The sequence below is a fragment of the Chaetodon trifascialis genome, chromosome 23 (assembly GCF_039877785.1).
Source record: "Chaetodon trifascialis isolate fChaTrf1 chromosome 23, fChaTrf1.hap1, whole genome shotgun sequence".
Taxonomy (NCBI): Eukaryota; Metazoa; Chordata; class Actinopteri; order Chaetodontiformes; family Chaetodontidae; genus Chaetodon; species Chaetodon trifascialis.
Window position 1 is genome coordinate 17,019,524 of NC_092078.1, and position 26,296 is coordinate 17,045,819.

The 26,296-nt window shown below is 42.3% G+C and overlaps 1 protein-coding gene across 1 annotated transcript; it reads right to left on the reverse strand.

Moving 5' to 3' along the window:
- Positions 1–3,288: 3,288 nt before the first annotated feature.
- LOC139351833 (uncharacterized) lies at positions 3,289–24,298 on the reverse strand. The gene is made up of 20 exons (XM_070993840.1): positions 24,277–24,298; positions 23,724–23,904; positions 23,156–23,410; positions 15,396–15,473; positions 14,831–14,962; positions 13,643–13,721; positions 8,833–8,967; positions 8,019–8,092; positions 6,649–6,796; positions 6,409–6,566; positions 6,150–6,293; positions 5,828–6,044; positions 5,606–5,725; positions 5,362–5,505; positions 5,052–5,238; positions 4,837–4,917; positions 4,629–4,724; positions 4,421–4,516; positions 4,043–4,276; positions 3,289–3,920 (listed from the first exon to the last, which is right to left on the reverse strand). Exons 1-20 carry the CDS (start codon positions 24,296–24,298, stop codon positions 3,289–3,291), a joined length of 3,213 nt encoding a protein of 1,070 aa, XP_070849941.1.
- Between the last annotated feature and the right edge of the window lie 1,998 nt (positions 24,299–26,296).

Consider the following 26,296-nt stretch of genomic DNA (forward strand, 5'->3'; position numbering starts at 1 on the left):
ATACAAAATGGAGACCAACAGAGGACACACATTCCACAAAAAGATGCAGACCAGTGTCAGGATTCATTCATTCATTCATTTTATTTTTTTAATTTAATCCTTGGTCAACAAGACAACATGATTTCTCCTGCCTTTGTTTCTCTCTCTGAGTACACTTCAGATTAAGAGAATCATGTCCAGGAAACCCAACAGGCACTATCTGCTTTGCCCTGTGTGCATGAAGACTAAGGAAACCCTGTCAGTGCATCTGCGCTGGGTTTGCATGAAGAACAGCACATGCCAGGGTGGAGAAAGAGGGATGCGTGGCCATTGTCAAGTGTTGTAACAACAGATCTGTTACTCAAATGAGGTCACGGAGGTGGTACCTCCACCTGTTCCGGCAAACCATACTGGTAGGCGTTAACGCATGGCTGATCTACCACCATGACTGTAAGCTACTTGGTGTCCACAAGCCACTGAAACAAAGGACCTTCCAGGCGGAGGTCGCAACTAGCCTTATTCTCCTACATTCACAAAGGGGCCACCCATCACTTAACACAACATCTCCACCACTACCTCCCAAGAGAGATTGTGTTGGAGCTCCAGATGATGTTCGTGTGGACCAGGTTGCGCACTGGCCTGTGAAATGGGACAAGCGTGGCCGTTGCAAATTCTGCAAAATAAATGCAACAACCACCCTCTCTGAGAAATGTGATGTGCATCTTTGCTTCACTGAGGAAAGAAATTGTTTCAAATGTTTCCATTTGGCCTAGGCTAAACTGCCACACGTGCTGATAACAATGGTTTAAACATGGTGCTGAGGATACAAACGTTTTTATTTCTACATTTTTTATGTTTTATCAAGTTTACTACATAAGTCTGTTCCTCAGTTTTCGTCCGCTACAGTAACTTGTTGAGAAGACCTTCAGTATGAGGCAGTCTTATTTATTTTTATTCAGTTTGCAAATTTTTGTGTTGTAAAACAAATCTGAAAAAAAGATTTTGTTGTTAAACCTAAGAGTTAAGTTAGAAATTTGTGGAAATGCAAATAAAAAGACAAATCTTTCTTACCAAACAGAAAAAGACTGTCAGGCTGATTTATTTTCAAATGAGGAATAAATTTACCATTAACACCCAATGTGACATATATGTAACATTACATATCTTTGACACTAGGGGGCGCTGATGTCAGAATGTCAGAAATGTGTTCTATGTGGTCTATTTAGTCTGTTTTGCCCCCCAAAATTTTCCTTGAAGGAGAAATGGGTCCGTGTTCTTAACGTCCAATGTGACATATATGTAACATTACAGATCTTTGACACTAGGGTTTAGTTACATTTAACGTAACTTTGCCGTCGACGTCTTGATCATGGCCTGCGGGGACTCGAGCCACGGCTTCCCGCATGTGCCTCCTGCCGATCTCTTTGACACACTTTTATTGGTATTGCTTTTGTAAGCCAGCCTTAATTTCAGCCAGTTCAGGCTGTTAAAATTTCTGTTTTATGTGCAACGCCCCTTTAGGTATTACACTATAACGATTACAACATTTTCCCAAATTGGAATCAATAAAGAAGCAGTTTGGTCTAATGATAGGAACATATATTTGATGTTTATGTGTATGTTTAACTTGCTGCTGCAACAAAATGCTTCCCTAAATTGGGATATGTACAGTAACATTACAATCTAGGGCTTATTTTAAGTGACAGAGAGAGACGGGCCCAGATTCGGCTGGTGGGCACGGTCCCAGGAGGATGTGGGTAATGGAGCCTTAGGGGTTGGGGTTCGGGGAGGGAGGCCGGCCAGCCAGCCAGCCAGCGAAGGCAGAAAGGTTTGAGTGCCGGTGCGTTTGAATTTGAGTTTGGTGACCCATTTACTTTCATTCACTTATTTCTCACCTTAGCACAGGTAGCCTATAACTTTGCTTCCACAGATCATCAATATCATCACAGGTACATTTCCATTCATCTGCTCTCTTAATCACAGGGTTTCATTCACCACAAAGATAAGCAACCTCACATTGTCACACTGACATGGTCAAAAATTGTTTGCCCTCCTCTTCACACACCTTACTCATTACCAGGGGCTTAGCTTTGTGCCTTTGCTAAGCACTACCCACTGGTTAAACACAAAAACAGCATATACAGATATGATTTTCAATATAATAAAGTAACAAAAATATATGGCTCCAGCAGTTGTATTTGACTGCATTTTGAGTGTAAAATTACAGTGACACATAAGACTGTGTTGCTGTGTCACTAGACCACTGTACCACACACACAAGTTCAAGTTAATCCCATCCACTTTATTATTTTACTTTGACAATAGAAGTCTGAATGTGGCAAATACTCTACATTCATTTAGGAGTGGCAGGCCGCCATTCCTAAATCCTAGCCGCTCCTTCAAATTTCTTCTTTTCTTTCTTTTTTTTATTATGCAAATACCGCATGTCCGATGTTAATTACTCATGAGAGTGCGGCCTTGAAAGTGACATCACGTCAAGCACCCAGGCACCGGGTCAGAGAGTCAAAGGAGTGTCGTCTTGGAAAATAGGGCAGCGACTTACCAGAGAAAAGATAACTTATAATAGATTTTACAAATTAAATAGACATTTGCAAAATATTGATGGCCAGCTAACGTTACATAACATATCGGTGGCTTAAGTTAATAGGGTCCAGTGCCAACTCAGTGTCGCTAAGGTGAGTAAACTAATTGATAGCATTAAGCTAATATCTACACGCCATGATGTAACTGCTGACTGTATTTTCAGATGAGCTTATTCAAATATATCTCTAAGAAGAGAAAGACAGCTGATGAAGATGACGCTAGTCAGTAGTGATGTGTCGGTCGCGAACAAAACAGTTCTTACAGCCACTCTTTGAAGTGAATAATCAGAGCCTCCTGCCTGGGAGCCGAAGCGAGAGCCGCCTTGGTTTTTTTGGGGTTTTTTTTCATGACTTTTTATCCGCTCAAGCCGCACGTGATTGGTCAACTACATGATGTGTGGTGGCTTCAGTGTGTAGGCACTGAGCAGCGGGCGGGCGGGCGCACACACACACACACACACACACACACACACACACACACACACACACACACACACACAGTGTGACATGTTTTAACTCTTTAATTTCTTTCATGTCATTCATGCCATTCAATAAATAGGTTGTAAAATCAAAATCTGCAGTCAAGTATCATTTGTTTACACTGCCACGGCTCCCCGGAGAGCCTGCCCCCGCTGCTGGGAAAAATAAATAAATAAATAAATAAATAAATAAATAAATCACACACACTGTTGAGGCAGTCCAAAATTTAAGGGAGCCAAGCCAAGTTTGAGCCCTCTCCACGAAAAGACTTCTTACTTCCTTCGTAGTCAATTAAGAGTTCCTCGTTTACATCAATGTTCCTGGTTGCAAGGAAAAGGATGACGTCTTTTTCCTCTCCATCTGTCACCACAGTGTACAACCTTGGCCTTAGGTTGGCTGCTGCTCTTGAATGGTTGATTAGCCTGCCGACAGTCTGCTGTCCAGGGTGGCACTCACAAAATTCTGAATGTGGGTCGATGCACATGGGCTGCCCTCTTTTGTCTCTGTAGAAGAACATGTATCTGGTCTCCTCCTCACTGGTGTACTTGTGGATGTGCTTGCCCTCTTTGGCTGTGATGACCCGCCCATGGTAGTCACAGACCACCTCACCAGTCTGGAATCTCCGGGTCGCAATGACACCCTTGCCCTTCTCTTCAATGGCACTGACTAGAAGTCCTCGCCACTTCTGTGATCTTGTCAGCTTCTGGATCTGATTGGAGTCCATGGCCGTGTCCTCAGATCCAGAGGGCTTCCACTCTTTAATGATATTGGCAGCGGTGGGGATGTTGCTCTTCCATCCCTGCTTTGCGATCCAGGCTCTGACACGGTTTTCCGTCGGGAGACGACGGCAGAAGTATGCTGTCAAGAAGATAGGATAATGTTAGTCAAGAACACTATAATTGACAACTTTGAATCATGTACACAGCATTGTTATTTGGGGAAAATGCTATTAAATATTAAATAAATAAAAAACAACTCACTGAGAACATGCTGCTTGCGCAGTTTCATCTGCGCCTTCAGCCAACGCTCATACAGGGCCCGCTGATAGTCGGGGGATGCCCCTTCGCGCTCACTCTTGCTTGGCACATCCCCATCCAGAGTCACCGGGTGATTTTCCAGCAGTTTGTCGTACGCTGCTTGGACATCCATCTGCACATTTCCAACAACACGAGCCGTGCCACGGGCACGACCAGCACCACCACTGGTACCCTCTTCTGCAGACTCAGACGACAGCAGAACTATGCTGTCAAGAAGATAGGGTAATGTTAGTCAAGTAGACTATAATTGACAACTTTGAGTCATGTACATAACATTGTTACTTGTGAAAAAATTTTTTTAAATATTGAAAAAAAACTCACCGATGCACATGTCCAAAGGCGCGAGCAGTGCCACGGGCATGACCAGCACCATCACTGGTACCCTCTTCTGCAGACTCAGAAGACGGCAGAAGTATGCTGTAAAAAAGACAGGATAATGTTAGTCAAGAAGACTATAATTGACAACTTTGAGTCATGTGCATAGCATTGTTACTTGTGAAAAAATGTTATTAAATATGGGAAAACTCACCGATGCACATTTCCAAAGGTGCGAGCAGTGCCACGGGCACGACCAGCACCACCACTGGTACCCTCTTCTGCAGACTCAGAAGACGGCAGAAGTATGCTGTAAAAAAGACAGGATAATGTTAGTCAAGAAGACTATAATTGACAACTTTGAGTCATGTGCATAGCATTGTTACTTGTGAAAAAATGTTATTAAATATGGGAAAACTCACCGATGCACATTTCCAAAGGTGCAAGCAGTGCCACGGGCACGACCAGCACCACCACTGGTACCCTCTTCTGCAGACTCAGCACTACATAAAAAAAGAATTAAGGTTATTATAAGGGCATAAGATTTGATGTTTGCAATTGTTGATTGTATTAATTGTGTTGACAAATATGAAACATGCTTACCTTGAGTCACCAACTAGCCTAGCTAGCACCTGACAAGCCCTCACAACGTTGTCTGTCTGCTTCATGCAGTAATGTTTTTCGGCCGTCGCGGTGGAGTGTGTCAGGTAGTCAGCCACCAGAGACTTGTCCGCGTCGGTCAGAGTCAGAGTCTTAGTGGCCGTCTCAAAGACTCGGCGTGCCACCTGGCTGGTCACTGGCTCAATGTTGTACTTAAAATGAGAGTTTAAACGGTATATTAATATGACATTTATAAACACTTCTCACCAGAGACATGAGACAGCTGTTAATAGAAGCACATATTGGAGGTGAAATTAATCATGATGGTCTGCTCACTTGCAGTGCAGTCGGTTCAGGTCGTTGGAGGCATTATAGATGGGCCTCCCCGTAGAGGAGATGAAAAATCTTTCCTCTTCCTCTGCATCATCCCTCTTGCGTTTTTTGGAGTTCAGGAGCTGTGGCCGCACCCTTGTGTAGTACACGTCAAACCACTGTTAGCAGAGGAAAAAATAGGAATAAAGATTGATTTCTGCTTTTGAACAGGTTCTGACGGGTTCTCATATGAAATTTGAACTTTGAATTTGAACTTACCAACTCCTCTTCCTTAGACAGGGCAAACGTGGCCACTTGTTGTGCTGCAGTCTTGTGCTCCTTCACTCCAATAACTGCGTTGCCCAGTGTGTCTGTCTTTCTCACAATCCACTCCTGTACCTGCACCAGACAAGCATATCATATTGATTAGTAAGGGTAATGGCAAAAATGCCAGGTGAAACTTGCTAACAATGATGACAAAAAGGGCACAATAATACTCACAGTCATGTGCTCCACCACACCCGGTCGTTGGAGGTGTTTCAAAATTACCACTGCCTGGAGATAGTACACCACAAAGTTGCACTCAGTCAACTCCAGGGCTGCGTTCTTGTCCTCCAAGACCTTCCCTATAACCACCAAGAAGTCCTTCTTGGCAGCCCTCAGCACAGCCAAGCAGTCATGTGGTGTCAACTGCTCTTTCTCAGTCAACAGGCTGTGTCTATGAGGAAAAGGAGATAAAATGTATTAACAAATCATAACATTACTTGCCGCATTGCTCACTGTACTGTAATCCAGTTAACTGCATGCAAACAATTAAACTTACCTCTTTCGGGTGATCTCTTTGCTCACTTGTTGGGAGCAGGACTTCTGCAGAGATCCAATGAAATCAATGAAGTCCTTGCAGTCCCCATGGAGTGTCTCATGCTCACGCCTCAGGGTGGTGTTGATGGTGTGGTACACCAGGAATCTGTTAGAGGAAGCGCAAGTATTTTAAGTATTTATATGTGTTTAAGCCCAATTACATTTATTGTCTGCACAAGCATTGATATTATATGGAGATTATATGGACAAATGCTACCAACCGTTTCAAGCTCTTGAGGTAATTCTGCTGTGTTTGTTTTGGAAGTTTTGCCTCGGAGAGCTCACAGAGGTACTGCTTGATCTTCTCCTTGTTCCTGACAAATTGCAGGGATGGTTCCTGTGGGTCGATGTAGTAAAGGAACCGGGCAACGTTTTCAACCTGAAAAGAGAAACATGTTAAATTACCTTCTGGTCATGACTGTTTTGCAAAATCATCTTATTTTACTTGGATATATTTTCACCTCCTGTTTAAAATTTTCATTGCAAAACTCCTTCTCCAGGTATGTGCCAAAGTCCTTCAGCAAAGGATAGTCCAGAGAGTGCTTCTGATAAAGTCCCTTCTCTGCCATGAGCTTCCTGGTCGGGTTCGTCCGCTGCACATCTGGGTTACTGCAATGTGGGAAAAGCGTTTTGTTATAATAGTGTGTGCTTGGATGGAAAGCTGATACTTGTTGCAAAGAAGAGAGTCTAAGCTTTAATGTGGTGTATAACAAGTTTCAATTAAAGCAGGTTTAGCAGAAATACAGGAGGATAGGTACAGGTTGGCTGCAGTCCATTCAAAAACAACTAAATGTAAACAGAGTTTAGAACAACTGTTGTGATGGTATGTATTTACTTGCAAAAACTCTTCATCTCTAATGAAGTTGCAATTAATTTAACACATTCCTGGACATGCCTTAACATGTTTAAACACATTAGCAGCAGTGTTCAAACACTGTAAGTCGAAGAAGTTTGACCTCTGACCCAGTATGATTTCATTCTCAATTTAATAGGGTCATCAGCCAGTCATTAGGCCAAACAAAAGATTGACCAGCGGTTGATGAAGCTGAGACTCACCATTGAAAGGTCTCGCCACTGCTGACAGAAGCAGATGGCTCAGTCTCGCCAGTCTCAGGAGTCGCACTCTCGGGTGGCTGTGTGGTTGATGGTCATGCTGAAACATCGGCATTGGGTAGTAGTGGAGGGACACCATAATGTGACGATGCTGCAGCTCCTCAAACAGCCTTTGAAGTAACAAAAAAAAAAGAAAACACACTTTAGACAATGTTATTAGACTTTAGACTGCATCTTTATTGATCTCAATTTGGGAAATTGTTTTGTTGCAGTGGCAAACATACAAACACAAAATGTATACAAAAACAGTAACAAAAAAGTGGCAACTCAACAAGATCGGTAGTTATATAATGTGTATTACATATATTATATTATGTGTATTAAGTATAATAATATAATAAAAATACAGTTAACACAACTAAGAATACAAAGAGATATTTACATCAAAAAATGTGTGCAGTTTCGGGTAATATATATATATAACAATAAGCTGTATGTGAAATTTTGCAGTGGTGCAGATCATATGTAAAATATTGAGGTTTGTGAGGTCGGTCGGTTAGTTATTATTGTAAAGGGTGATGGCTCGTGGCAGGGTGTGCTGTGGGGGATGTTGGGAGATGTGATGGGGTGGGGGAACGTAGGGCCGCCCCTGGCTGTGAGCTAAACCTGTTGAAAAAGTGGTTTAGCTCACTGGACCTCTCAGGGCCGTCAGCTGCTGCTCTGTCTCTCGCCTCGAGCCCGACGATCTCCTTCATTCCTGTCCACACATTTGGCCTACAGCTTCCTCCTGTAGGCATCTCTGCTCTGCCTCAGCTTCTCCCTGTCCACTGGACTCATGGACACAGGCTGTCTCTAGACAATAGGGACTGAGGTGTTCAGACCACCAGGCTGTGGTCAGCTCTGACTAGGGGGAAGGGCAGTGACACTGCATGCATCTTTTGAGTTAGCATATAGGAGATACAGAGTGGCGTTGTCTCTGGTGGGAGGAAGTCAGGAGTTTTGTCCAACCAACTATTGTGGTTAGTTTGTCTCCAGCAATTTGGTTGCTGTGTTTGCAGCTCCGCTACGGTGGAGTGGATGACGTCACGCCTTGGATGTAAACAGTGATCACAATGGCGGACGTGAACTCCCGAGGCAAACAATAAGGCCGCAGCTTTAGGGATGCGGTTACAGAACGGACGGCCTGTATCTCCGTGCCATCGCCTTCGTTTGCAGCCTCGACGTCGCCTCTTCAGCTCGTCCAGGACTACAATCCTCTCTCCGGGCAGCAGCGTCGGTTTACACAACGCGGTCAGCTGCTCACGTGTGTAGACAATGCCTCCACTCCCATCTGTACGGGACCCCAATCACAGTACAGAAAGGCGACCAAAAAAGTTGTAAAACTGCGCGCGAACATCGCGACAGTTACCAAAAACGCAAAGAAAGAAATGTTCGAAACGAACGAAACCGACGGAGCTACTGCAACAGGCTGTCACCTAACATGTAATACATTTCAGAGTAAACAGTGATGTTTGAAGAAAAAAAAAGACTGAGCTCCACCAAACTGCTGAGTAGATCAGCATCATCCAAGATTTGACACATTTCAGGAGCACATAGCTGAACACCCTGCCAGACACCAGAGGTTCATGGGCCTCCCTCTTTGCCTTCTCCACCGCTGCGTCAATGGCTTCTGGCGTGCTGTCCTTCATGCAAACCCGACGCAGATGCACTGAAAGGGTTTCCTTGGTCTTCAGGCACACAGGGCAAAGCAGATAGTGCCTGTTGGGTTTCCTGGACATGTTTCTCTTAATCTGAAGCGTCCTCAGAGAGAAGAAACAAAGGCAGAAGAAATCTTCTTGTCTTGTTGACCAAGGAATGAAAGCTCTTAAATTGTTTTGTTTTTTTCTTGTGGTAGGAGGATTCTTCTTCTTTCTGGAACTCTGTAGTCAGATGATCTCTGATGAGCTTCAGCAGAGAGTCTCGGGAGAAAGTCAGGGGAAACTGGACATCACGTGGCCTCAAGTTATATGTCTATCTGACAGTCCCGCCCACATTCCTACATTAGCATTTTTTGGGGGGGGGGGGTGATGCTCTGTGCTTCACTGATTCACAGGTCAATAAAGCTGAGTCTTTTAGCATATATGGTGATTCTCCCCAAATAAAGAAGGCTGTGTTATTTCTTCTGTACTAAATTAACATCATATCATTTTTAAATGATTTTTGTATCTTTTCTTCTCCACAGCAGTATCCTCAGAGTCTTTTCAATGTAACAAAAAGAATTGTGCAGTAGACATTGTTCCACTGACAAAAACAGGAAGAGGAGTAAGAAGAAGTATGTGTTTTTATGTTGATTACTCTTGTGGTGGCACGGTGACATAAGTGGCAACACTGTTGCCTCACAGCTAGAAGGTCCCAGTTCGATTCCCGCTGTGGGCGTGTCTTCCACCATGCCTTCGGTGCCTGCTGCTTGAGGACAAAGGGCCTTTCTATGTGGAGTTTGCATGTTCTTCCCGTGCTCACCTGGGGTATCCATAAAAATACCCCCACTAAAAACATGCATGAAGATCACCACCTGACCAATGGTGACAACAAAGGAACTGGTCCCCGGGCACCAGTCGGCTGGCAGCCCACCACTCCTGGTCTGCTGTGGAGGAAGGACTGACCAAAGATGGGTTAAAAGCGGAGAAAGAATTTCACATATGCATGGTGTGTGCAGTTTCCCCCCTAACTCTGCATGTTGTGTTAATTGTGACGAATAAAGGATAAAGGATGTCTTCTTGAAAATAAAACCTTCATATATCAAAGGCAGGATTCACAGATGACTAACTATAGATGAGTCTTTCAGCAAATAAGGTGATTCTCCCAAAATAAGGAAGAGGGAAACACAGAAATAACTTTTTTTATTATGTGTTGGAATCAAAATGAGTTGGTAAAGAATTGTTTTTCTGTATTTCTGGCCATAGTTTCAATCTGACATAGGAATGAACTGGAGTGGGGGGATATCAACAATTTCATTTTCACTTGAATAGGGTCATTAGCCAGTCATTAAGCAAAACAAAGGATTTGACCAGCTTGATTATTATTCTGACAAACTGACATTCTTGCATAATTATTTGCACCTGAGAGGGGGTGGACCTGATACTCTGTGCTTGATTCTGAAATTTCAAAATAAATGTTAAATGTGTTTCTCTTTATTTTGATCATTTTTGTAGTTTTGAAAATAAAACCTTCATTTATCAAAGGCAGGATTCACAGATGACTAAAGCTGAGTCTTTTAGCATATACAGTGATTCTGCCCACATAAGGAAGGCTATGTGGTTACTTACACATCTCCAGGTCTATGTTGTTAGGCATACAGTAAGTTATTTCTTCTGTACCAAAATAACTTTCTGACATAACATAAAATATTTTTTTAATGAGTTTTGCATCCTCTCTTCTCCACATAGGAATGAACTGGAGTGGGGGGATATCAGTGATTTCATTTTCAATTGAATAGGGTCATTAGCCAGTCACTAAGCAAAACAGGAGAGTGTCTAAGCTTTAATTTGGCGTACAACATGTTTGGATTAAAGCAGCCTTAGCAGAAATACAGGAGGATAAGTAAAACCATGGAAGCAGGTTGGCTGCAGGCCTTTCAAAAACAACTAAATGTAAACAGAATTCAACAACAGACTGCTAGACATCAGAACCTTCGAAATGAACAATCTTGGGCTTTATTGAAAGGTCTAAGCTTTAAAATGAGGTATGACTCCAGTAAATGAGCATGCTAGCCTGAAATACCAGGTTAAATATACAGACCAAATTTGACCTTTGACCCAGCTCTGAAAGCTGCCTGAAATTTTTAGACACCGGAGCTGTGCATTTTCATTGTGTCTATAAAAGACCTGAGTGGAAACACCAGGAGTTAAGAAAACAATAGATAGAAAAAAATCAATAGAAACATCATTGATATTCATTCCAGTATTACTTTTGTTCCATTACACACTGAACATATAGACAACAACGTGAACAGCACATTAATATGATGAAGCTTCAGTTCTACTGAGCTGCAGCTACAGTTGTTTCCTGAGTCTGCTGGCAGCATAAACAACACAAGTCTCCACTTCTCTCTCTCATTCAGGCCTCCTGTTTCTTATTGGTGTTGAAGACAAACTCAGGTGGACAGAATGAAGAGAAATCCCTCTGGAGTTCTTCACTGTGGCCACACTGCTCCTTCTCTCTCCTCTTCATCTCCATCACCATGAAATTATGGCCTTTGACATTTCATGGCCATCCAGATTGCTTCATATGTCTATTTGCTTTAATAACATTTGAATAAATGTAGTTCAGTGTTTGTTTATTAATGGACATTTTGATTTTTCTCTACAAACTTACTCGTCTGTATTATATGAAGTCAACTTGTCCAGGTTAACAGCATTTTATTCCTTGTTGAACAGTGTGATAAATGTGGAAAATCTGTTGTTTTCTTGACACTTTTTCTTTCTTTCCCATATACTTTTCAGTCATGTGTCTATAGGAAGTGAACACACTCGCTGCAGAACATGGCTCTGCTGACTGGCAGTGAATTACTCAGCAGGGTTTGATTGAGGTAGTTTGTTCATCAACCAGCAGGTGGCGCTTAAGTCCACTCCATTTTATCACAGGCCTCAATCAGCTTGAATCCATCATAAATGATGATTCTGTTCACTTTTCCGTCATGGCTCTTCTTGTTATTCAGCTCTTACAGCACAGAAGATTTGATTCAACATAACAAGAACATTATAACAGCAGATAGCAGCTCTAACAGGCTAACAGGTGAATTGATGTGCAGCACAGACACTGTCACCTGGAAATGAGAATATTAGGAGATAATACAGAGGAAAAATACCTTCTACAAGTTTGGAATAAAATCACTGCCGACTGTCATTGAGTGTTGAGAAAGTTTCATTTGTCACAACCTGACTCTAAAGGTCACGAGGGAGAATGGGAGACACACAGTTTCAAAGATGAAATAAAGTCATTTTTTGACCAAAAGTTCCTGAAGTATATAGACAAACATCAAAAGGTGTGGCATATGTACATAAGTGGTGTCAGCGGTGTAGGGTGTACATATGGGCTCTGAATGGCAGCTTGGTGTCGGAAAATGCATGAAATAATCAAAGGAAAGAGAGCAGGAACTAACAGAGAGATGCCTGCAGAGAGAGAGAGAGAGAGAGAGAGAGAGAGAGAGAGAGAGAGAGACAACAGCCTCCCTCTGCCCACTGTCACTCAGTCTGCATGTTTGTGTGGAGGCTCCGCCACATGAACACCGCCTGAACACCAACATCAGCACGTACGTGGGAACCTGAAAAAGAAATCCAAGGTTCATGCTTTATTGTCACTGAATGGAAACATTGCTGTTTAGAAAGATGAACAGATTTCTAACATGCCATTGTTTGCAAGAGGAACTAAGAAGGCCGCCCACTGGCTCTGGAACTGATCACTGGAGGAAACTCCCGCAACATGGTCTTATTATCTTGACACGCATGAGGCTTTGGGATCCAAGCTGTCAATAAGTCTTCCTGTCCTTGTCGCCCCATGCATGTGATACCTTCCCATTCTCCCAAGTCTCTCAAATGTTCCTCATTCTCCTTTCCAAATCCCTCAGTGTTCCTCCCTCCAGTCCAGCCTCAGCACCTTCACCTGAAACAAGCCAGCCTCCAGCAGCTAAAAACAGCTAGAAAACACTGAGGGGTTTTTGGTACTTGACTTTCTTTCTTGTTCTTATGGGAAAGCTATTTATTGATTAATATTATATTAATGTGGGTGTGTAGGTTCATGTTTTTGGTTAAACACAGTGACGAAGTCTGACTTATTTGGAAACATACAGGAGCTACTAAACTTGAGTCTGTTCATTGTGTCCTTCATGTCTTGGATGTTTGGTCGCCATGGTAGCAAATACTGCAGTAAATGATGGTAGACAGGTGAAGACGTGAGCTCACCTTATGATGTTCCATCCAAATACATGTTTCCTGTTGTTCATGTTGTCACCTTAACATATAAAAAGACACGACATGAACAAGCTATGAAACACGTCTGCAACCCGAATTATGTTTCTGATTCGGATGATGGAGTCAAATTAAATTTGAATTCAATTCAATTACATCACTTTCAATTTTATTATTTTTATGGGAAAACCAGGTGGAATGGAATATTGTCATCAAACCCTCCTAAAGCCCTTTACCTCTGTTTATCCCAAAGATGGTCATTTTTATTCCCCCTTTTTAGGCTTTTTTTGTTAGCTTTTTTTTTTCTTGGAAACTGTAGAAGTGAAAACTTGAAGGAGTAGGAAGGAAGGAGTCAGAAAGAATACATGTGAATTCTGTGTGTGTGTGTGTGTGTGTGTGTGTGTGTGTGTGTGTGTGTGTGTGTGTGTGTGTGTGTGGTGCTGTTGAAGCTCTGCACCTGCTCTGGTTGCTGGAGGAGCCTCACATCTCTGGGTCGTATGGTAAGCGTGTGAGCCAAGCCATAAGCATCTCTGCCACTGCATCAAAGAAAGAAAGAAAAGAAAAGAAAAGAAAGACATCCTTTATTGTTACAATTCACTGCACATGACATCCATCCATCCATCCATTATCTATACCGCCTATCCCTTTCGGGGTTGCGGGGGGCTGGAGCCTATCCCAGCTACAATGGGCGAGAGGCGGGGTACACCCTGAACCGGTCGCCAGCCGATTGCAGGGCCACATGTAAGGACAAACAAACTATCACACTCACACTCACACCTACGGACAATTTAGAGTCATCAATCAACCTAATGAGCATGTTTTTGGTCTGTGGGAGGAAGCCGGAGAACCCGGAGAGAACCCACGCATGCACGGGAAGAACATGCAAACTTCACACAGAAAGGCCCCGCCTGACCTGGGGATCGAACCGGCAACCTTCGTGCTGTGAGGCACGCGCACTACCTGCTGCGCCACCGTGCAGCCCTGCACATGACATGCTTCTGTGAAATTATTTCTACGCATTTATCCATCCATTTTCTATACCGCCTATCCCTTTTGGGGTTGCAGGGGGGCTGGAGCCTATTCCAGCTGTCAATGGGCGAGAGGCGGAGTACACCCTGGACCAGTCACCAGTCGATCGCAGACTGGCGCACTCGCACAATCACACCTAGGGGCAATTTTAGAGTCATCAATTAACCTAATGAGCATGTTCTTGGTCTGTGGGAGGAAGTCGGAGTACCCGGAGAGAACCCACACATGCACAGGAAGAACATGCAAACTTCACACAGAAAGGCCCCGCCCGGGGATCGAACCGGGGACATTATTGCTGTGAGGCATGCGCACTACCTGCTGCCCTCCGCATTTATCCCATCCTGGTCAGTTTTACTCTGCGGCAGACCAGGAGCGGTGGGCTGCCAGCTGACAGCGGCGCCCGGGGACCCAGTTCCTTTCCGTCACCATTGGTCAGGTGCATGTTTTTAGTGGGGGTTATTTAAGGAGGATACCCCGGCTGAACACGGGGAGAACATGCAAACTCCACACAGAAAGGCCCCCACTGAAGGCATGGTGGAGGACACGCCACCAGCACCCACAGCGGGATTAGAACCGGGCGGGATTCTAGCTGTGAGGCAACAGTGTTTCACTGTACCACCCTAAAAGCAGCGGGTGGGAGACCACCAGGTTGGCTGGGGCTCCAGTCCTGCCGTCTTCTCCGTGGAAGCTCCTGGACGTCTCTGGACCTGCTCTCCCGGCCCTTCGCTCTCCTCCTCCGTCAAACAGCCTGTTACGGAGATGAACAGAGGGAGAAAGGAAAGGACCAGGTCAAACTAGTTCACTTATCATCCTTTTAGGCCGCTGCTGCAACATCACTGGATTCCATCTGCTTCACCATAAAATGCTGTAGTGAAGGCTGAACACCGCTTAGTAGAATCACTCAACCTATATGCAGACAACTATTAGAAGAACACTAGAACTAGAATAGAAAGGGGCAGGAAGTGCAACTTACACTTAAGGTAACACATGGAGCAACTTAACACATTACTTGTGCTGTCAAAGCCATTCTTTTACTACATGTAGCCTGCATGTTTTCACAGACACTCTGGACAACTGGACTTCTACTCATGGAAAATGGACCAAATGTTGAAAATCAGTGGATCCACACTTTTACTGTGTGCATCCTTTGAATGATGGACAAGAAAAGTCAATTGTTTTACCCTGCTGCTCCTCTGGCTCCTGCTGGGCTCTCTCCTCCAGTAGCTGTGGTCATGGAGGTGTGACAGCAGGTCGCACATCTGGAATGATTGACAGACAGTTTAGGAAAGGACTCGACTCACTTCATCACAAATCATTTGACTGAAAACACTCGTTCATCGCTTCAGCCTGCTCAGCTCACTCATGTTTCTTTCCATCAACAAACTATTTGACCATCTAACAAACTAGTTAGTAACACTGAAACAATGAGCTCGAAAAGCAGCAGCAGGATTTGAAACTGTTCCTTCTGTCTTCACATTTCACCTCTTTCCACTTGAGCTTTGCTCACATTTGACTGAACAAACTCGCCACTGAATTAAAGTCAGTCGCTTTCGACGCCTCAAGGCTTCAAGTCAGTGGAGGCCTTGAAGAAAAGGAGCAGAAAAAAGTGTGTAAATGTTGAGAAACTGGGCTGATCAGCTGGGCTCCTTTCCTCGATCAAATCTTCAAATCTGTGTTTCTCCTCCAACGTCTACAAAACAATGGTTTTAGAAAGTTGTAGAATACTTATAGAGACTTATAACAACCAGCTTCACACTTCAGAGACCTCAGCTGGTTCGAGCTGGACTGATGGACTGATGACAGTATTGATTTTATTGACATGTTATTGATTTATTGATGGAAAATCAGTTACTTCTTCACCAGCCTGTTAGCTAGCATACTTTAGCTACCTCCGAGCTAATAACATCTGGACAAACTGTCTCAAAGGACATCTAACTTGAATGTTTGAAGACACAATAAGAAGACAGAAAGCAGGCTGACCTGGTCGCTGCTTCAATGTTCAACATCCTCTGTTATCTTTAGTTTTTGCTGTAGTGGTACTGAGAAAAAACAGATGTTGCTCCATGAAACATGTGCAGAAAGCTGACAAGTCAGTGAACGCCACAAATGCTGCTCAGACAATGTGAAGCTGGAAGAAAGTGTGAATGAGAGACTGATAAAGCCTCTGAAGTTCATGACTGTGCTCACTTGTCTTTTTCTACAATGACACTCCATTCACAGAAAAAAAGATACTTGGAGGCAAGATCAGTATTTAGGGAGCACTTTGCTGCCAGCCGGTACAATACAGTAAGTAGTACTTAAGAGCAAGACTGAGAGTCCCAGAAGTCAAGAAAACACTGATCAGAAGCTGGACTGCAAACAAGGGATCAATCAAGTTTCCATACAGGATTAACACAAGAAAGAGCATTTGTTTACCTTTATCACCTGTTGACAGCCTTTTTCTTTTCACTGTTTTCTTGCCGTCATGAGGTCTCTGAACATTACTCATGAAATATTACATGCAATATTGTGGAGACACTGACATTACTCAGGCTCCATCAAATCTACTTCTGTGAACTGAATGTGCTTTTACCAAAAGGCAAATCTGGCAACCCTCATTCAAAGCCTGTAAAATGTATTTTTGAAGCTTTATTTAAAAAGGGGGATGAATGTGGTCAAGTTTTCCAGCAGAGAGGATGGCATCCCCTGCCATCCCCCCTCAAATCAACCCCAGACCAGCTCAAACATCACAACACAACAACATTCAGAATGTTGACAATTGTATTAACAAACAATGCACAATACAAGTTTGAAGGTGTGAATGTTTTATTACAATACAATGAAGAAAAAATAAATAAACAGAAAATAATGGCTTGTGATGGAGGATGAAGTTTTTCCCCTCAGTCAGGAGCGAGAAAGCAACCGCATAATCTTCAGGCTCATCAACCAATCAGAGGCGATCAGTGGCACCTCACTGCCATTATCTGTTCTGCAAATCAACATGTTGAGATGATAAATTCAAGCTTTGCTTCAAAATCTTTCTGTGGAGACATTTTTAAAACCATCACTGAAGTTAAAGATGCTCCCTTAACTCTCGTTTGCATCAGGTTTAGCTGAACTCACAAGTTTCTGTCCTTAATTCTGAACCTGAGAAGTTTAAATGTTGTAGTGACTTGATTTTGACAAAACAAAAAACCTAAGCCACAGTGTGGGGCTTTTACCGGGATATCTAATTGATGCGTCATCATGGCAGCTCCATGTAGTGATTCAAACATCCACTGGCTTGTGCTAGATACAACACCAACTGGCTGTATACCAGTACAGCCTTTATGATCTACACACACTTATACCAATAACTTGTATGTAAAACAAACAAAAAGGCTTAAAGTTTGGCCACTAAACGGCAGTCCAAAAACTGTGCTTTTCCATATGCTGTTGTTCAATTCGCCACCTACTGTGGCAACCAAGGAGTGACTTTGACACACACATAGATACAAATGGCTCTAACACGTCCCTAATTGAATGACCACAGACATTACAATTACCTTCAGATGTAAACAAATAGAGCCATAACTTAAGTGACACACATACAAAAGTGAACCAACCAACCAACCAACCAACCAACCAACCAACCAACCAAACAAACAAACAAACAAACAAACAAACAAACAAACAAACAAAAAACATCTGTAAACATGATCTTGTTTAAACAGTTTCTTGGTGGTTAGTAAATCACAAGGAAGTGCTCCAATTCCATTGTTTTAACTTGCTGTGTACACAGGAAGTGTGAATGCCTCACATTGTGTAGGTCTGCTGCTGCACTCACACCTGCCTTTTAGCAAATATCTGATCTTTATAATGTGCTGCACAGAGTCCGGGACTGACAGAGCTGCAAGAAAATGAGAGAATTTCTTCCACAGCAGTCTGACAGTCATCCGTTATTTACACAAAGACGTTGATTAGATAAGTTCTCCTGCACAGATTTGGGATCAGCTGGTCACATCACTATTCCATCAGTCATGGTGGCTGATCATAACGTGTTGGTTTCAACAACTGTTGTGGTAGACGGTCTTGTTCATGATATCGTCGATTTTCACTAATTTGCCCACGGCGTTTCCACAAATGCAACCCCATACCATAATGGAATCTCTACCGTGTTTCACTGTGGGTGCAATGCATCTGGCATCAAAACGTTCTCCAGCTTTTCTGCAGACATAAACATGACGATGCTGACCGAAGAGTTCAAACTTGGACTCGTTCATCCAGAGTACGTTCTTACAGTCATTGACAGTCCAATGTTTGTGCTCCCTGGCAAATCTGAGGCATTTCTGGATGTTTGCAGGCCTCAATAATGGGTTCTTAGTAGCTATTCTTCCCTTTAAGCCTTGTTCCGTCAGTCGTCTGCTTATGGTCATTCTGGAGACTTTCTCAGACTCTGATCTACAGTAGAAGCATTCATCTCTGCCTGAAGATCAGCAGTGGTCTTCCTTCTGTCTCTAGTACTTAAAATCTTGAGGTGTCTGACATCTGCTTCAGTTAACTTTTGTTTCCTGCCTCTTCCTTGGTGCAATTTGTAAGTACCAGTCTCGGCAATTGACTCCAAAGCATACTTGACCACACTGTCAGAACACTTTATTTATTTCCCTATTTGTCTCAGAGACCATCCAGCATCATGAACTGCTTTAATGCGGACTCTCAACGTCTTACCATTTTGAACAGGAATGAGGAATTTCAAATTGAATTCACCTTTTTATGCCCCAAATTTGAGCTCACTGGGCTGCTATGAGAGGTCAGAAATTAATCAAGCATAACATTCAACGACTAAAACAAATTTTTGCAAGTGAATAACTGTAATTTGACATATTAATTAAGAAATAATAATGTGCTTTACTATTTTTTCAGTATTTTTTGCAAATCAGAAAATTTGAAAATTCATGGATAAGAGTAATAATTATATTTTAGCATTAAAAATATAAATTCAGTTCTAGAGCTTCTACATATTGGTGTGTTAACCATTACAGAATCATAAAGAATTATTTTGGTAATTACCAATTCTGTCAATTTAGGGTAGCTGTGGCATAAACCTTACTTCAGGGACTGGTCTAATAAATGTGTTAAGCACTGTATATAATTCCAAGATGGCGCCGCGGACAGCTGCCTCGGTGTGTTGGTGCGTGTTGTTTTGTTTTGTGATTTAGCTATTTTTTGCGATGGTACCTGGAGCTCTTTCACCAGAGAAGAGCTCATGAACATCAGGGTAACGACACCAGAGGATTTATTTCCTAATTTTTTGCTACCAACATTGGAAATTTTGGACATCCGGGCCAAAGGTGCGCTCACCTTTGCTCACGCAGCGAAACGGTGGAGGAGAAGAGAATGGGCCGGTGCGCTCATGCACCTTCGACTGCGCACAGCGTTGTAATGTAAACACTTTGGTCCTTTAAAGTAATCTCATGATCCTTATTGCACTTGCATGTTCTTTATTGCGCTTGCATGTTCTGGAGCGAATGTCCTCGAATGTCCACAGCCTAGAGTCGTAAAAGATAAGGTGACTGGTGAAGACCAGTTCTAATAACAGATACTTTTGTCTCCTCTCTTCTCTGTTTATGACACTCGTTACATCAGTTCCACGCCTCAAGACAACACACACACATACAGGTTGTTTATCACATGTCTAGGACGAAGATATGGTATGTCTACGTCTTGGAAAACAGCCGATTACATTCTGTAAGGTATGTCTGTTTATTGTACGGGGATCGGTCAAACAAAACAAGATAAATGTGAACTTTTGTCTGAAATCTGTGGTCATTCTGGCGGAGATCCTACGGGAAGTCTGTCAGTCTGAGAACAGCGCTGCATTGCTTTATATGTGACCTCAATAAATACTTTTACTGTGAACTGAAGATTGCTCCGGACTGTTAAAAGGCCGCTGCAAACATACATCAGGGAAAGGACTTTTCCTTGGGTGACATACAGATGAGAATGAAGTTCTTATTTGGTGCTAAATCTGCATAAAAACAGATGATGCTTTCTAAATATGATGTAACAAACAGACGTGAGGACACAAAAACTTTTCCTCTGCTTCCTCAAGAAAACAGATGCATGCTTTGCGCTGAGTGAAAATGAAAGTGGGGAAAGTTTCATTGAGCATCGTTAGCAAAATAAAACTCCAAATTCAAAACAGTTAGTGACTAGTCCTCAAAGAATCACGCACGTGTAAAAAAGTAAATTAAAACTCATAGAAAATGTACGGTTTAATATTCATTTTCTCTTGAGTTTTACTCTGTTTACAACACAATGTCTCCACAGGCCTCGTGCCTTCTGCAGTACCCATACCAATTCTTCTTGTGCTTCTTGCTTGACCACCCTGCTGTACCATCAGAGGGGAGGGAAGTCATTCCACTTTGAGGCATTGCCATTTGCCATCACAACACTGCTTGTCTCTTTACTCAGACACTGTGGCCAGAGATTAAAGGATCATTTATGAAATGGTAATAATTAAAAAAATCTACAATATGCTGTTGTCTGAAGGAGCTGTACACAATGATCAGGACACAGCAACAAAAAACTCATTGTCCAACACTGTCACACACAGGGACATGACGGTATCATACACCTTAACCGTCATCCACAACAATCAGTTCATAGCCTTCACAGACTTAAGAGACATCAGTTTTCAATACCTGTCAAAAGAAAACTGGGGGTGCAGCCATTGTCCATTACGCTCCAAAGCTCTGATATCAGGTAAGCAGCTCATTCAATATTTTTAAAAGAAAGCTAAAATCTCTCTTCACTTTAGCCTTTCACTAGCTATGACTTCCTGATACAGGTCTGAAACATTTGTGCTTTGCCTCGCACTAATACACTGCTGCATTTCTTTTAAAATGTTCCATTTTACTTGATTTTTAATGCATTCTATGTGATCTATTTGTACTTACCTATACCATCATTTTATGCCATGATTTGATGCTTTATTCTTTTTTGTATTTTGACCCTTATTCTACTCTATTTGAATAGAATAAAGACATGTGAATATGGTGGTCTCTGGGGCAATACTGGGTTGTGCCCTATGGGCAGATAAGACCCACAGTGAGATTACATCCATGAGAAGAGGTGGCCGCGAAATGTCTGCTTCGGTGTAATCAAGACCTGTTTTGAATCAGTATCTGTAGAGAAGGAAAATGATTTCTATTCTAAGAACCACAGAAAGCAGAGACACCAGATGAAGAGTTCTTTTAGAGTTGCCCCTAATTGACTTCTTATCTTTATTCTACTCTATTTTTACATGGATTTTGAAATTGCATGGTATTTATGCACTGTCTTTATTTTTTGTCTCATCCTTATTTCATTCTTATCTTATATTCATTTTTATCTGTTTTTATGTCCTTACACACTGTCCAAACGTCACATCCCCTCTCTATTTTACCCCACTTCCTTACCTTTCTCCCTTCCTCTTGCTCTTTTCCATCCCTTTGTTTTTCTTCTTTTTCTCACTCCTTCACCTTATACCTTCACAGTGATTCACTTTTATGTTTGTGCAGGATGTGTCATTGTCTGGTATTTGCTCAATGCACAAAATGTTGCATTGTCATCAATAAGTGTGCATACACACACACAAAGGTCAACTCTAACAGAGGCTCAGTCACACGACTCTCACCTTAATAACATGGAATGTGCATAGCATTTGTACTCGTATTTGTACTAAAAGGATAAAAATCTTTAACTATCTTATTAAACCAAATGCAGATATATGTTTGCTTCAAGGGCCTCCTTTATCCCATTCAGAACCTCAACTCCCAACAAGCCTACAACAGCAGACAAAGAGGTGTTTCTGTTTATGTACACAAAACAATACAACTGCTGACTCTGCTGAAGGATGATATATCATGATTGCAGCATTCATCTATGACAGAAAAATAATTATCATTTCACCAAACTGATGCATGTGATAACACACTATCAAACATTATGTGTTGCAGCTGGCATATGTTGCCAGTCTCTTCATGCTAAAGTGTTTGGAACACACTTTTGTGTTAAATGTAATCTGTATGAACATTATACAGAAATATATGTTCCAGTGACCATAACATAAATTAACCAGACCATTTCTGAGGTTGGTGAAGAGACAGCAAGATGGTTAATGTTGTGCAAGCTTGATTACATCCAGTGCGTTTTACTTCCAGACTGAAATAAATGCCACACACACCCTGCATTTTTATGTCACTGAGGACAATGCATATGACATTTTAAGAAACCTTTTGAAAAAGTTACAATTAAGCTGAAGGGCTCTTACTTCAAATACTGATGCTGTACTTTAATTATGCAAAAGCTCACAGCAGTAATCTAATAAAATCAATTAATACAAAGATTAGGCTATACTATTTTTTCCCGGCCGATCAATCAATACCAACCGGCCCCGTGTATCATTTAGAGTAGCCATCATGGTTCTAGCAATAGCCCTCTACAATATTTTCCTAGATCAGAATCAGATTCAGAAAAAGCTTTATTTCCAAGTACGATTTTGCACATACAAGGAATTTCCTTTGGTGAGGTTGGTGTATGACACATCTACTAAAAATAAGCTGTTAAAAAGTAAAAAATATAAATATATATAGACAAGTCTGTTTTTGGTTTTTTTGTTTTTTTTTCCAGAAGCACAGTCTGTTTTTTTTGTTGTTTTTTTTTTTCAGAAACAAGTTCAAGCTGAGCGTTAATGTAACGCACAGACTTATGGCAATGTCAATGTGACAGGTAGAAGCAGAGGTGGAGTGTGAAGAGTGTCGGGGGGTTCCGGGCCTTGTTGATAAGGCTGACAGCAGACGGGAAAAAATTGTTCTTGTGGCGTGAGGTTTTGGTCCTGATGGACTGCAGCCTCCTGCCAGAGGGGAGTGTCTCAAAGAGTTTGTGTCTGGAGGGATAGGCCACAATCTTTCCTGCACGCCTCAGGTTCCTGGAGGTGTACATGTCCTGGAGAGATGGGAGATTCCAGTCGATCACCTTCTCTGCAGTCCTAATGACGTGCTGCAGTCTGCCCTTGTCCTGGGTGGTGGCAGCAGCGTACCAGATGGTGATGAAGGAGGTGAGGATGGACTCAGTGATGGCTGTGTAGAAGTGCACCATCATTGTCTTTGGCAGATTGAATTTCCTCAGCTGCCGTAATAAGTCCATCTTCTGCTGTGCTTTCTTGATGAGGGAGCTGATGCTCCCACTTGAGGTCCTGGGAGATGATAGTTCCCAGGAAGCAGAAAGACTCCACAGTGTCAATAGTGGAGTCACAATAGTGGGGGCAGGTGAGGCTGAGTTCTTCCTGTAGTCCACAACCATCTTCACTGTCTTTAGAGTATTGAGCTCTAGTTTGTTCTGGTTGCACCAGGTCACCAGATGGTCAACCTTCCACTTGTAGGCAGACTCATCGCCATCAGAGATGAGTCAAATGAAGGTGGTGTTGTCCGCAAACTTCAAGGGCTTGACTGACTGGTGACTGGAGGTGCAGCTGTTTGTATACCAAGTTGACTGCATCGTCTACAGACCTGTTGGCTCTGTAGGCAAACTGCAGGGGGTCCAGGAGAGGGTCGGTGATGTCTTTTGTGGGCACAACGCGCTCAAAGGACTTCATGACCACAGAGGTCAGGGTGATGGGTCTGAAGTCACTAAGTCCTGTGGTCCTTGGCTTCTTGGGAAAAGGAATGATGGTTGAAGACTTGGAGCAGACTGGCACATGACATGTCTACAGTGAGGTGTTAAAAATGTCTGAACACTGGAGACAGCTCATCAGCGCAGTGCTTCAAGGCGGATGGGGAGACAGAATCCAGTCTAGCTGCTTTCCGAGTGTTCTGTCTCCTGAAGAGTTTGTTGATGTCCCTCTCATGAATGGAAAGAGTCGTCACTGAGGTGAGTGGGACCTTTAAGGTGGGCATTGGTGCAGGTGACTGGAGCTGGAGAAAGGTGGTTGCTGGACTGTCCCCTTGATTTTCAAAGCAGCAGTAGAACTCATTCAAGTTCTTGGTCATTGATGAAGTGAGATATGGAGTAAAAACCCAACACCTAGAATAAAGTAGTCCAACCAACATTTGTACCCCTTACTCAATGTCTCTATCTCAGTCATGGTTACCCTGCAAACTCCTCTCTGATTTCTTGCTCCCATCAATCTAGTCTATTAAATTTTGTGCAGCCTTCTTTCTTGATTTCATTCCTTTAATTCAGATATTACAGAGCTTTCATGGCCACAAATATAAAACGACCAGCATTGCAATTTAATTTGCTTGTTTGTTCTTAAATTAACATAACAGTAAATTAACGTAAATTACGGTAGGAAAGGACACAACTCTCCGTGCCCCTCAGGTAAAGGACGCTTATCTCTGTATATGATTAGATGTTTATAGTTCACTATAAACCTATAGGCTACTTAAAATTTCTGGAAACCTTGTTGCCCTTAAAGCGTTGATTTAAGTTTCCCAAAAATTCTAAAATTGGTAACATTTGATTGGTAAGCTGATATTCATCTGGAAAGAACAATACTGTCGATTTACCTGTTGTCCTTTCATCTGCTGCTAAATGTGCTCCCTGAGGTGTAACAGCCATCCCACATTATTGCACGTAAAGGAGTACATACAGTTGTTAATGTTACTTGTTATCTGCTGGATGTGTAAGTAGGCAACCCAAGGGACCAAAAACAATGATTTAATAGAGGTTGAAACAAGCTGTGTGATCTCAGCAATCAACCTGTGTGATGTTTGTGTGTGTCAGACTCTCCTAATCTTATCCCTAAGGCCTGGACATGAAAAAGAAGGGGCACAAAGCAGAAATCAGCCCTGGTTCATCTCCATGTTGCCCCTGCTGACACAGGGGGGCATAGTTCCCTCACCCTAAATGCCCAGCCTTAGCTCACCTGAGTTGGACTCATTTAATCAATGTGTACATTTTATCATCCTGGAGGTTGAAGTGTGCAGTATTTTATTGTCTTGTTTAGTGTTGAGTCTGTTGCCAGTTTTATTTGGGTAAGTTATCTCTTTAAATTATGGCTGAAGTGTCCTAATAATTTAATGCACTTGCTTTAATGCACACTGAATGTTGTGGACATTTCTTCAGTTGTATTTTCTTGCTGAGTGAAAGAAAAAATGTTTTTTCTGTGACTGAATGCTGAAACCACAAATAGAAATCAAAGCATTTGTTCATTATGTTCTTTTTTCTGTCTTGCTTTGAGTCAAATCAAGTGTCACAAAGATCAGTCTCGGGTCTTGCATGTGAAACGTTTTGATGCAACTGATGAACAGTTGCAGTGTTTAACCCCCCCCCCCCCCCCCAAAAAAATTAACTGTGCAACTTTATCACATTAAACTAATTAAACTTACTTAAACTGTAAACCTATTTAAACACTGGTTCTGGGTGTTCTTAGTGTGGTGTAGTGTCCCACTTTGTATTTCATCTGACAGTGTTTTCTTGGTGAGGTACGACAAAGCCTTCACCTGAAATTTGAAACTGGTATTTACAGAGAACAAAAAATTAAAACCAGTCGCATTCCTCGCATGTCTACATATACTAGATGACAGGGGCAGAGTGGGACAAGAAATCGGGCCTGGCATTTTGGACCAGACCGGTCCACCACATTTGATAATGCACACCTTTCAGTAAGTCTTTTCGGTCTCTTGAATGTGCATACCAACTGTGCAACTCTTTAAAACCATGTACCTTAAGCCGTGCAATGAGTTAACGGGAATCAGTGAGAGTGGACACATTAAATACTTCCAAAAAGTCTAATTTATTAACACTACAAAAAAGTATACTCCACCACTCCATCACAGTAATGGATCTTCAAGCAGAATTCATCCTTTTGGGTGTACCTATGTGTTTCAGGGAGGAAGAAAAAAGAAAGAATAGAGACGAGAAATGATGGATCAGATGTTAACTCTTCCAAGAGTAGTATTCATTTAATTGTGAAGTGACCCAGTCCAAAAGGATGAATGTAGCTGAACTCCTGAATGAAGTTTGAACTCTGTGTATGTATGTTTGAGAGAGAAAGAGAGAGAGAGATTTAATTATTGGCAAATCTTCAAGATAAAAACAGCAGTGCAGAAACTGAAAACTTAAGAGGGATGATGACTCA

Bases quoted from the DNA above. Each gene is read 5' to 3' on its own strand.
- LOC139351833 (XM_070993840.1), bottom strand. From the start codon at position 24,298: ATGACTGAGATAGAGACATTGA. The intron at 5,726-5,827 runs GTGAGTATTATT...TGTCTGGTGCAG, and splicing joins GTGTGGTGGAGCACATGACT to GTACAGGAGTGGATTGTGAG. The intron at 3,921-4,042 runs GTGAGTTGTTTT...TCTTCTTGACAG, and splicing joins GCGCAAGCAGCATGTTCTCA to CATACTTCTGCCGTCGTCTC.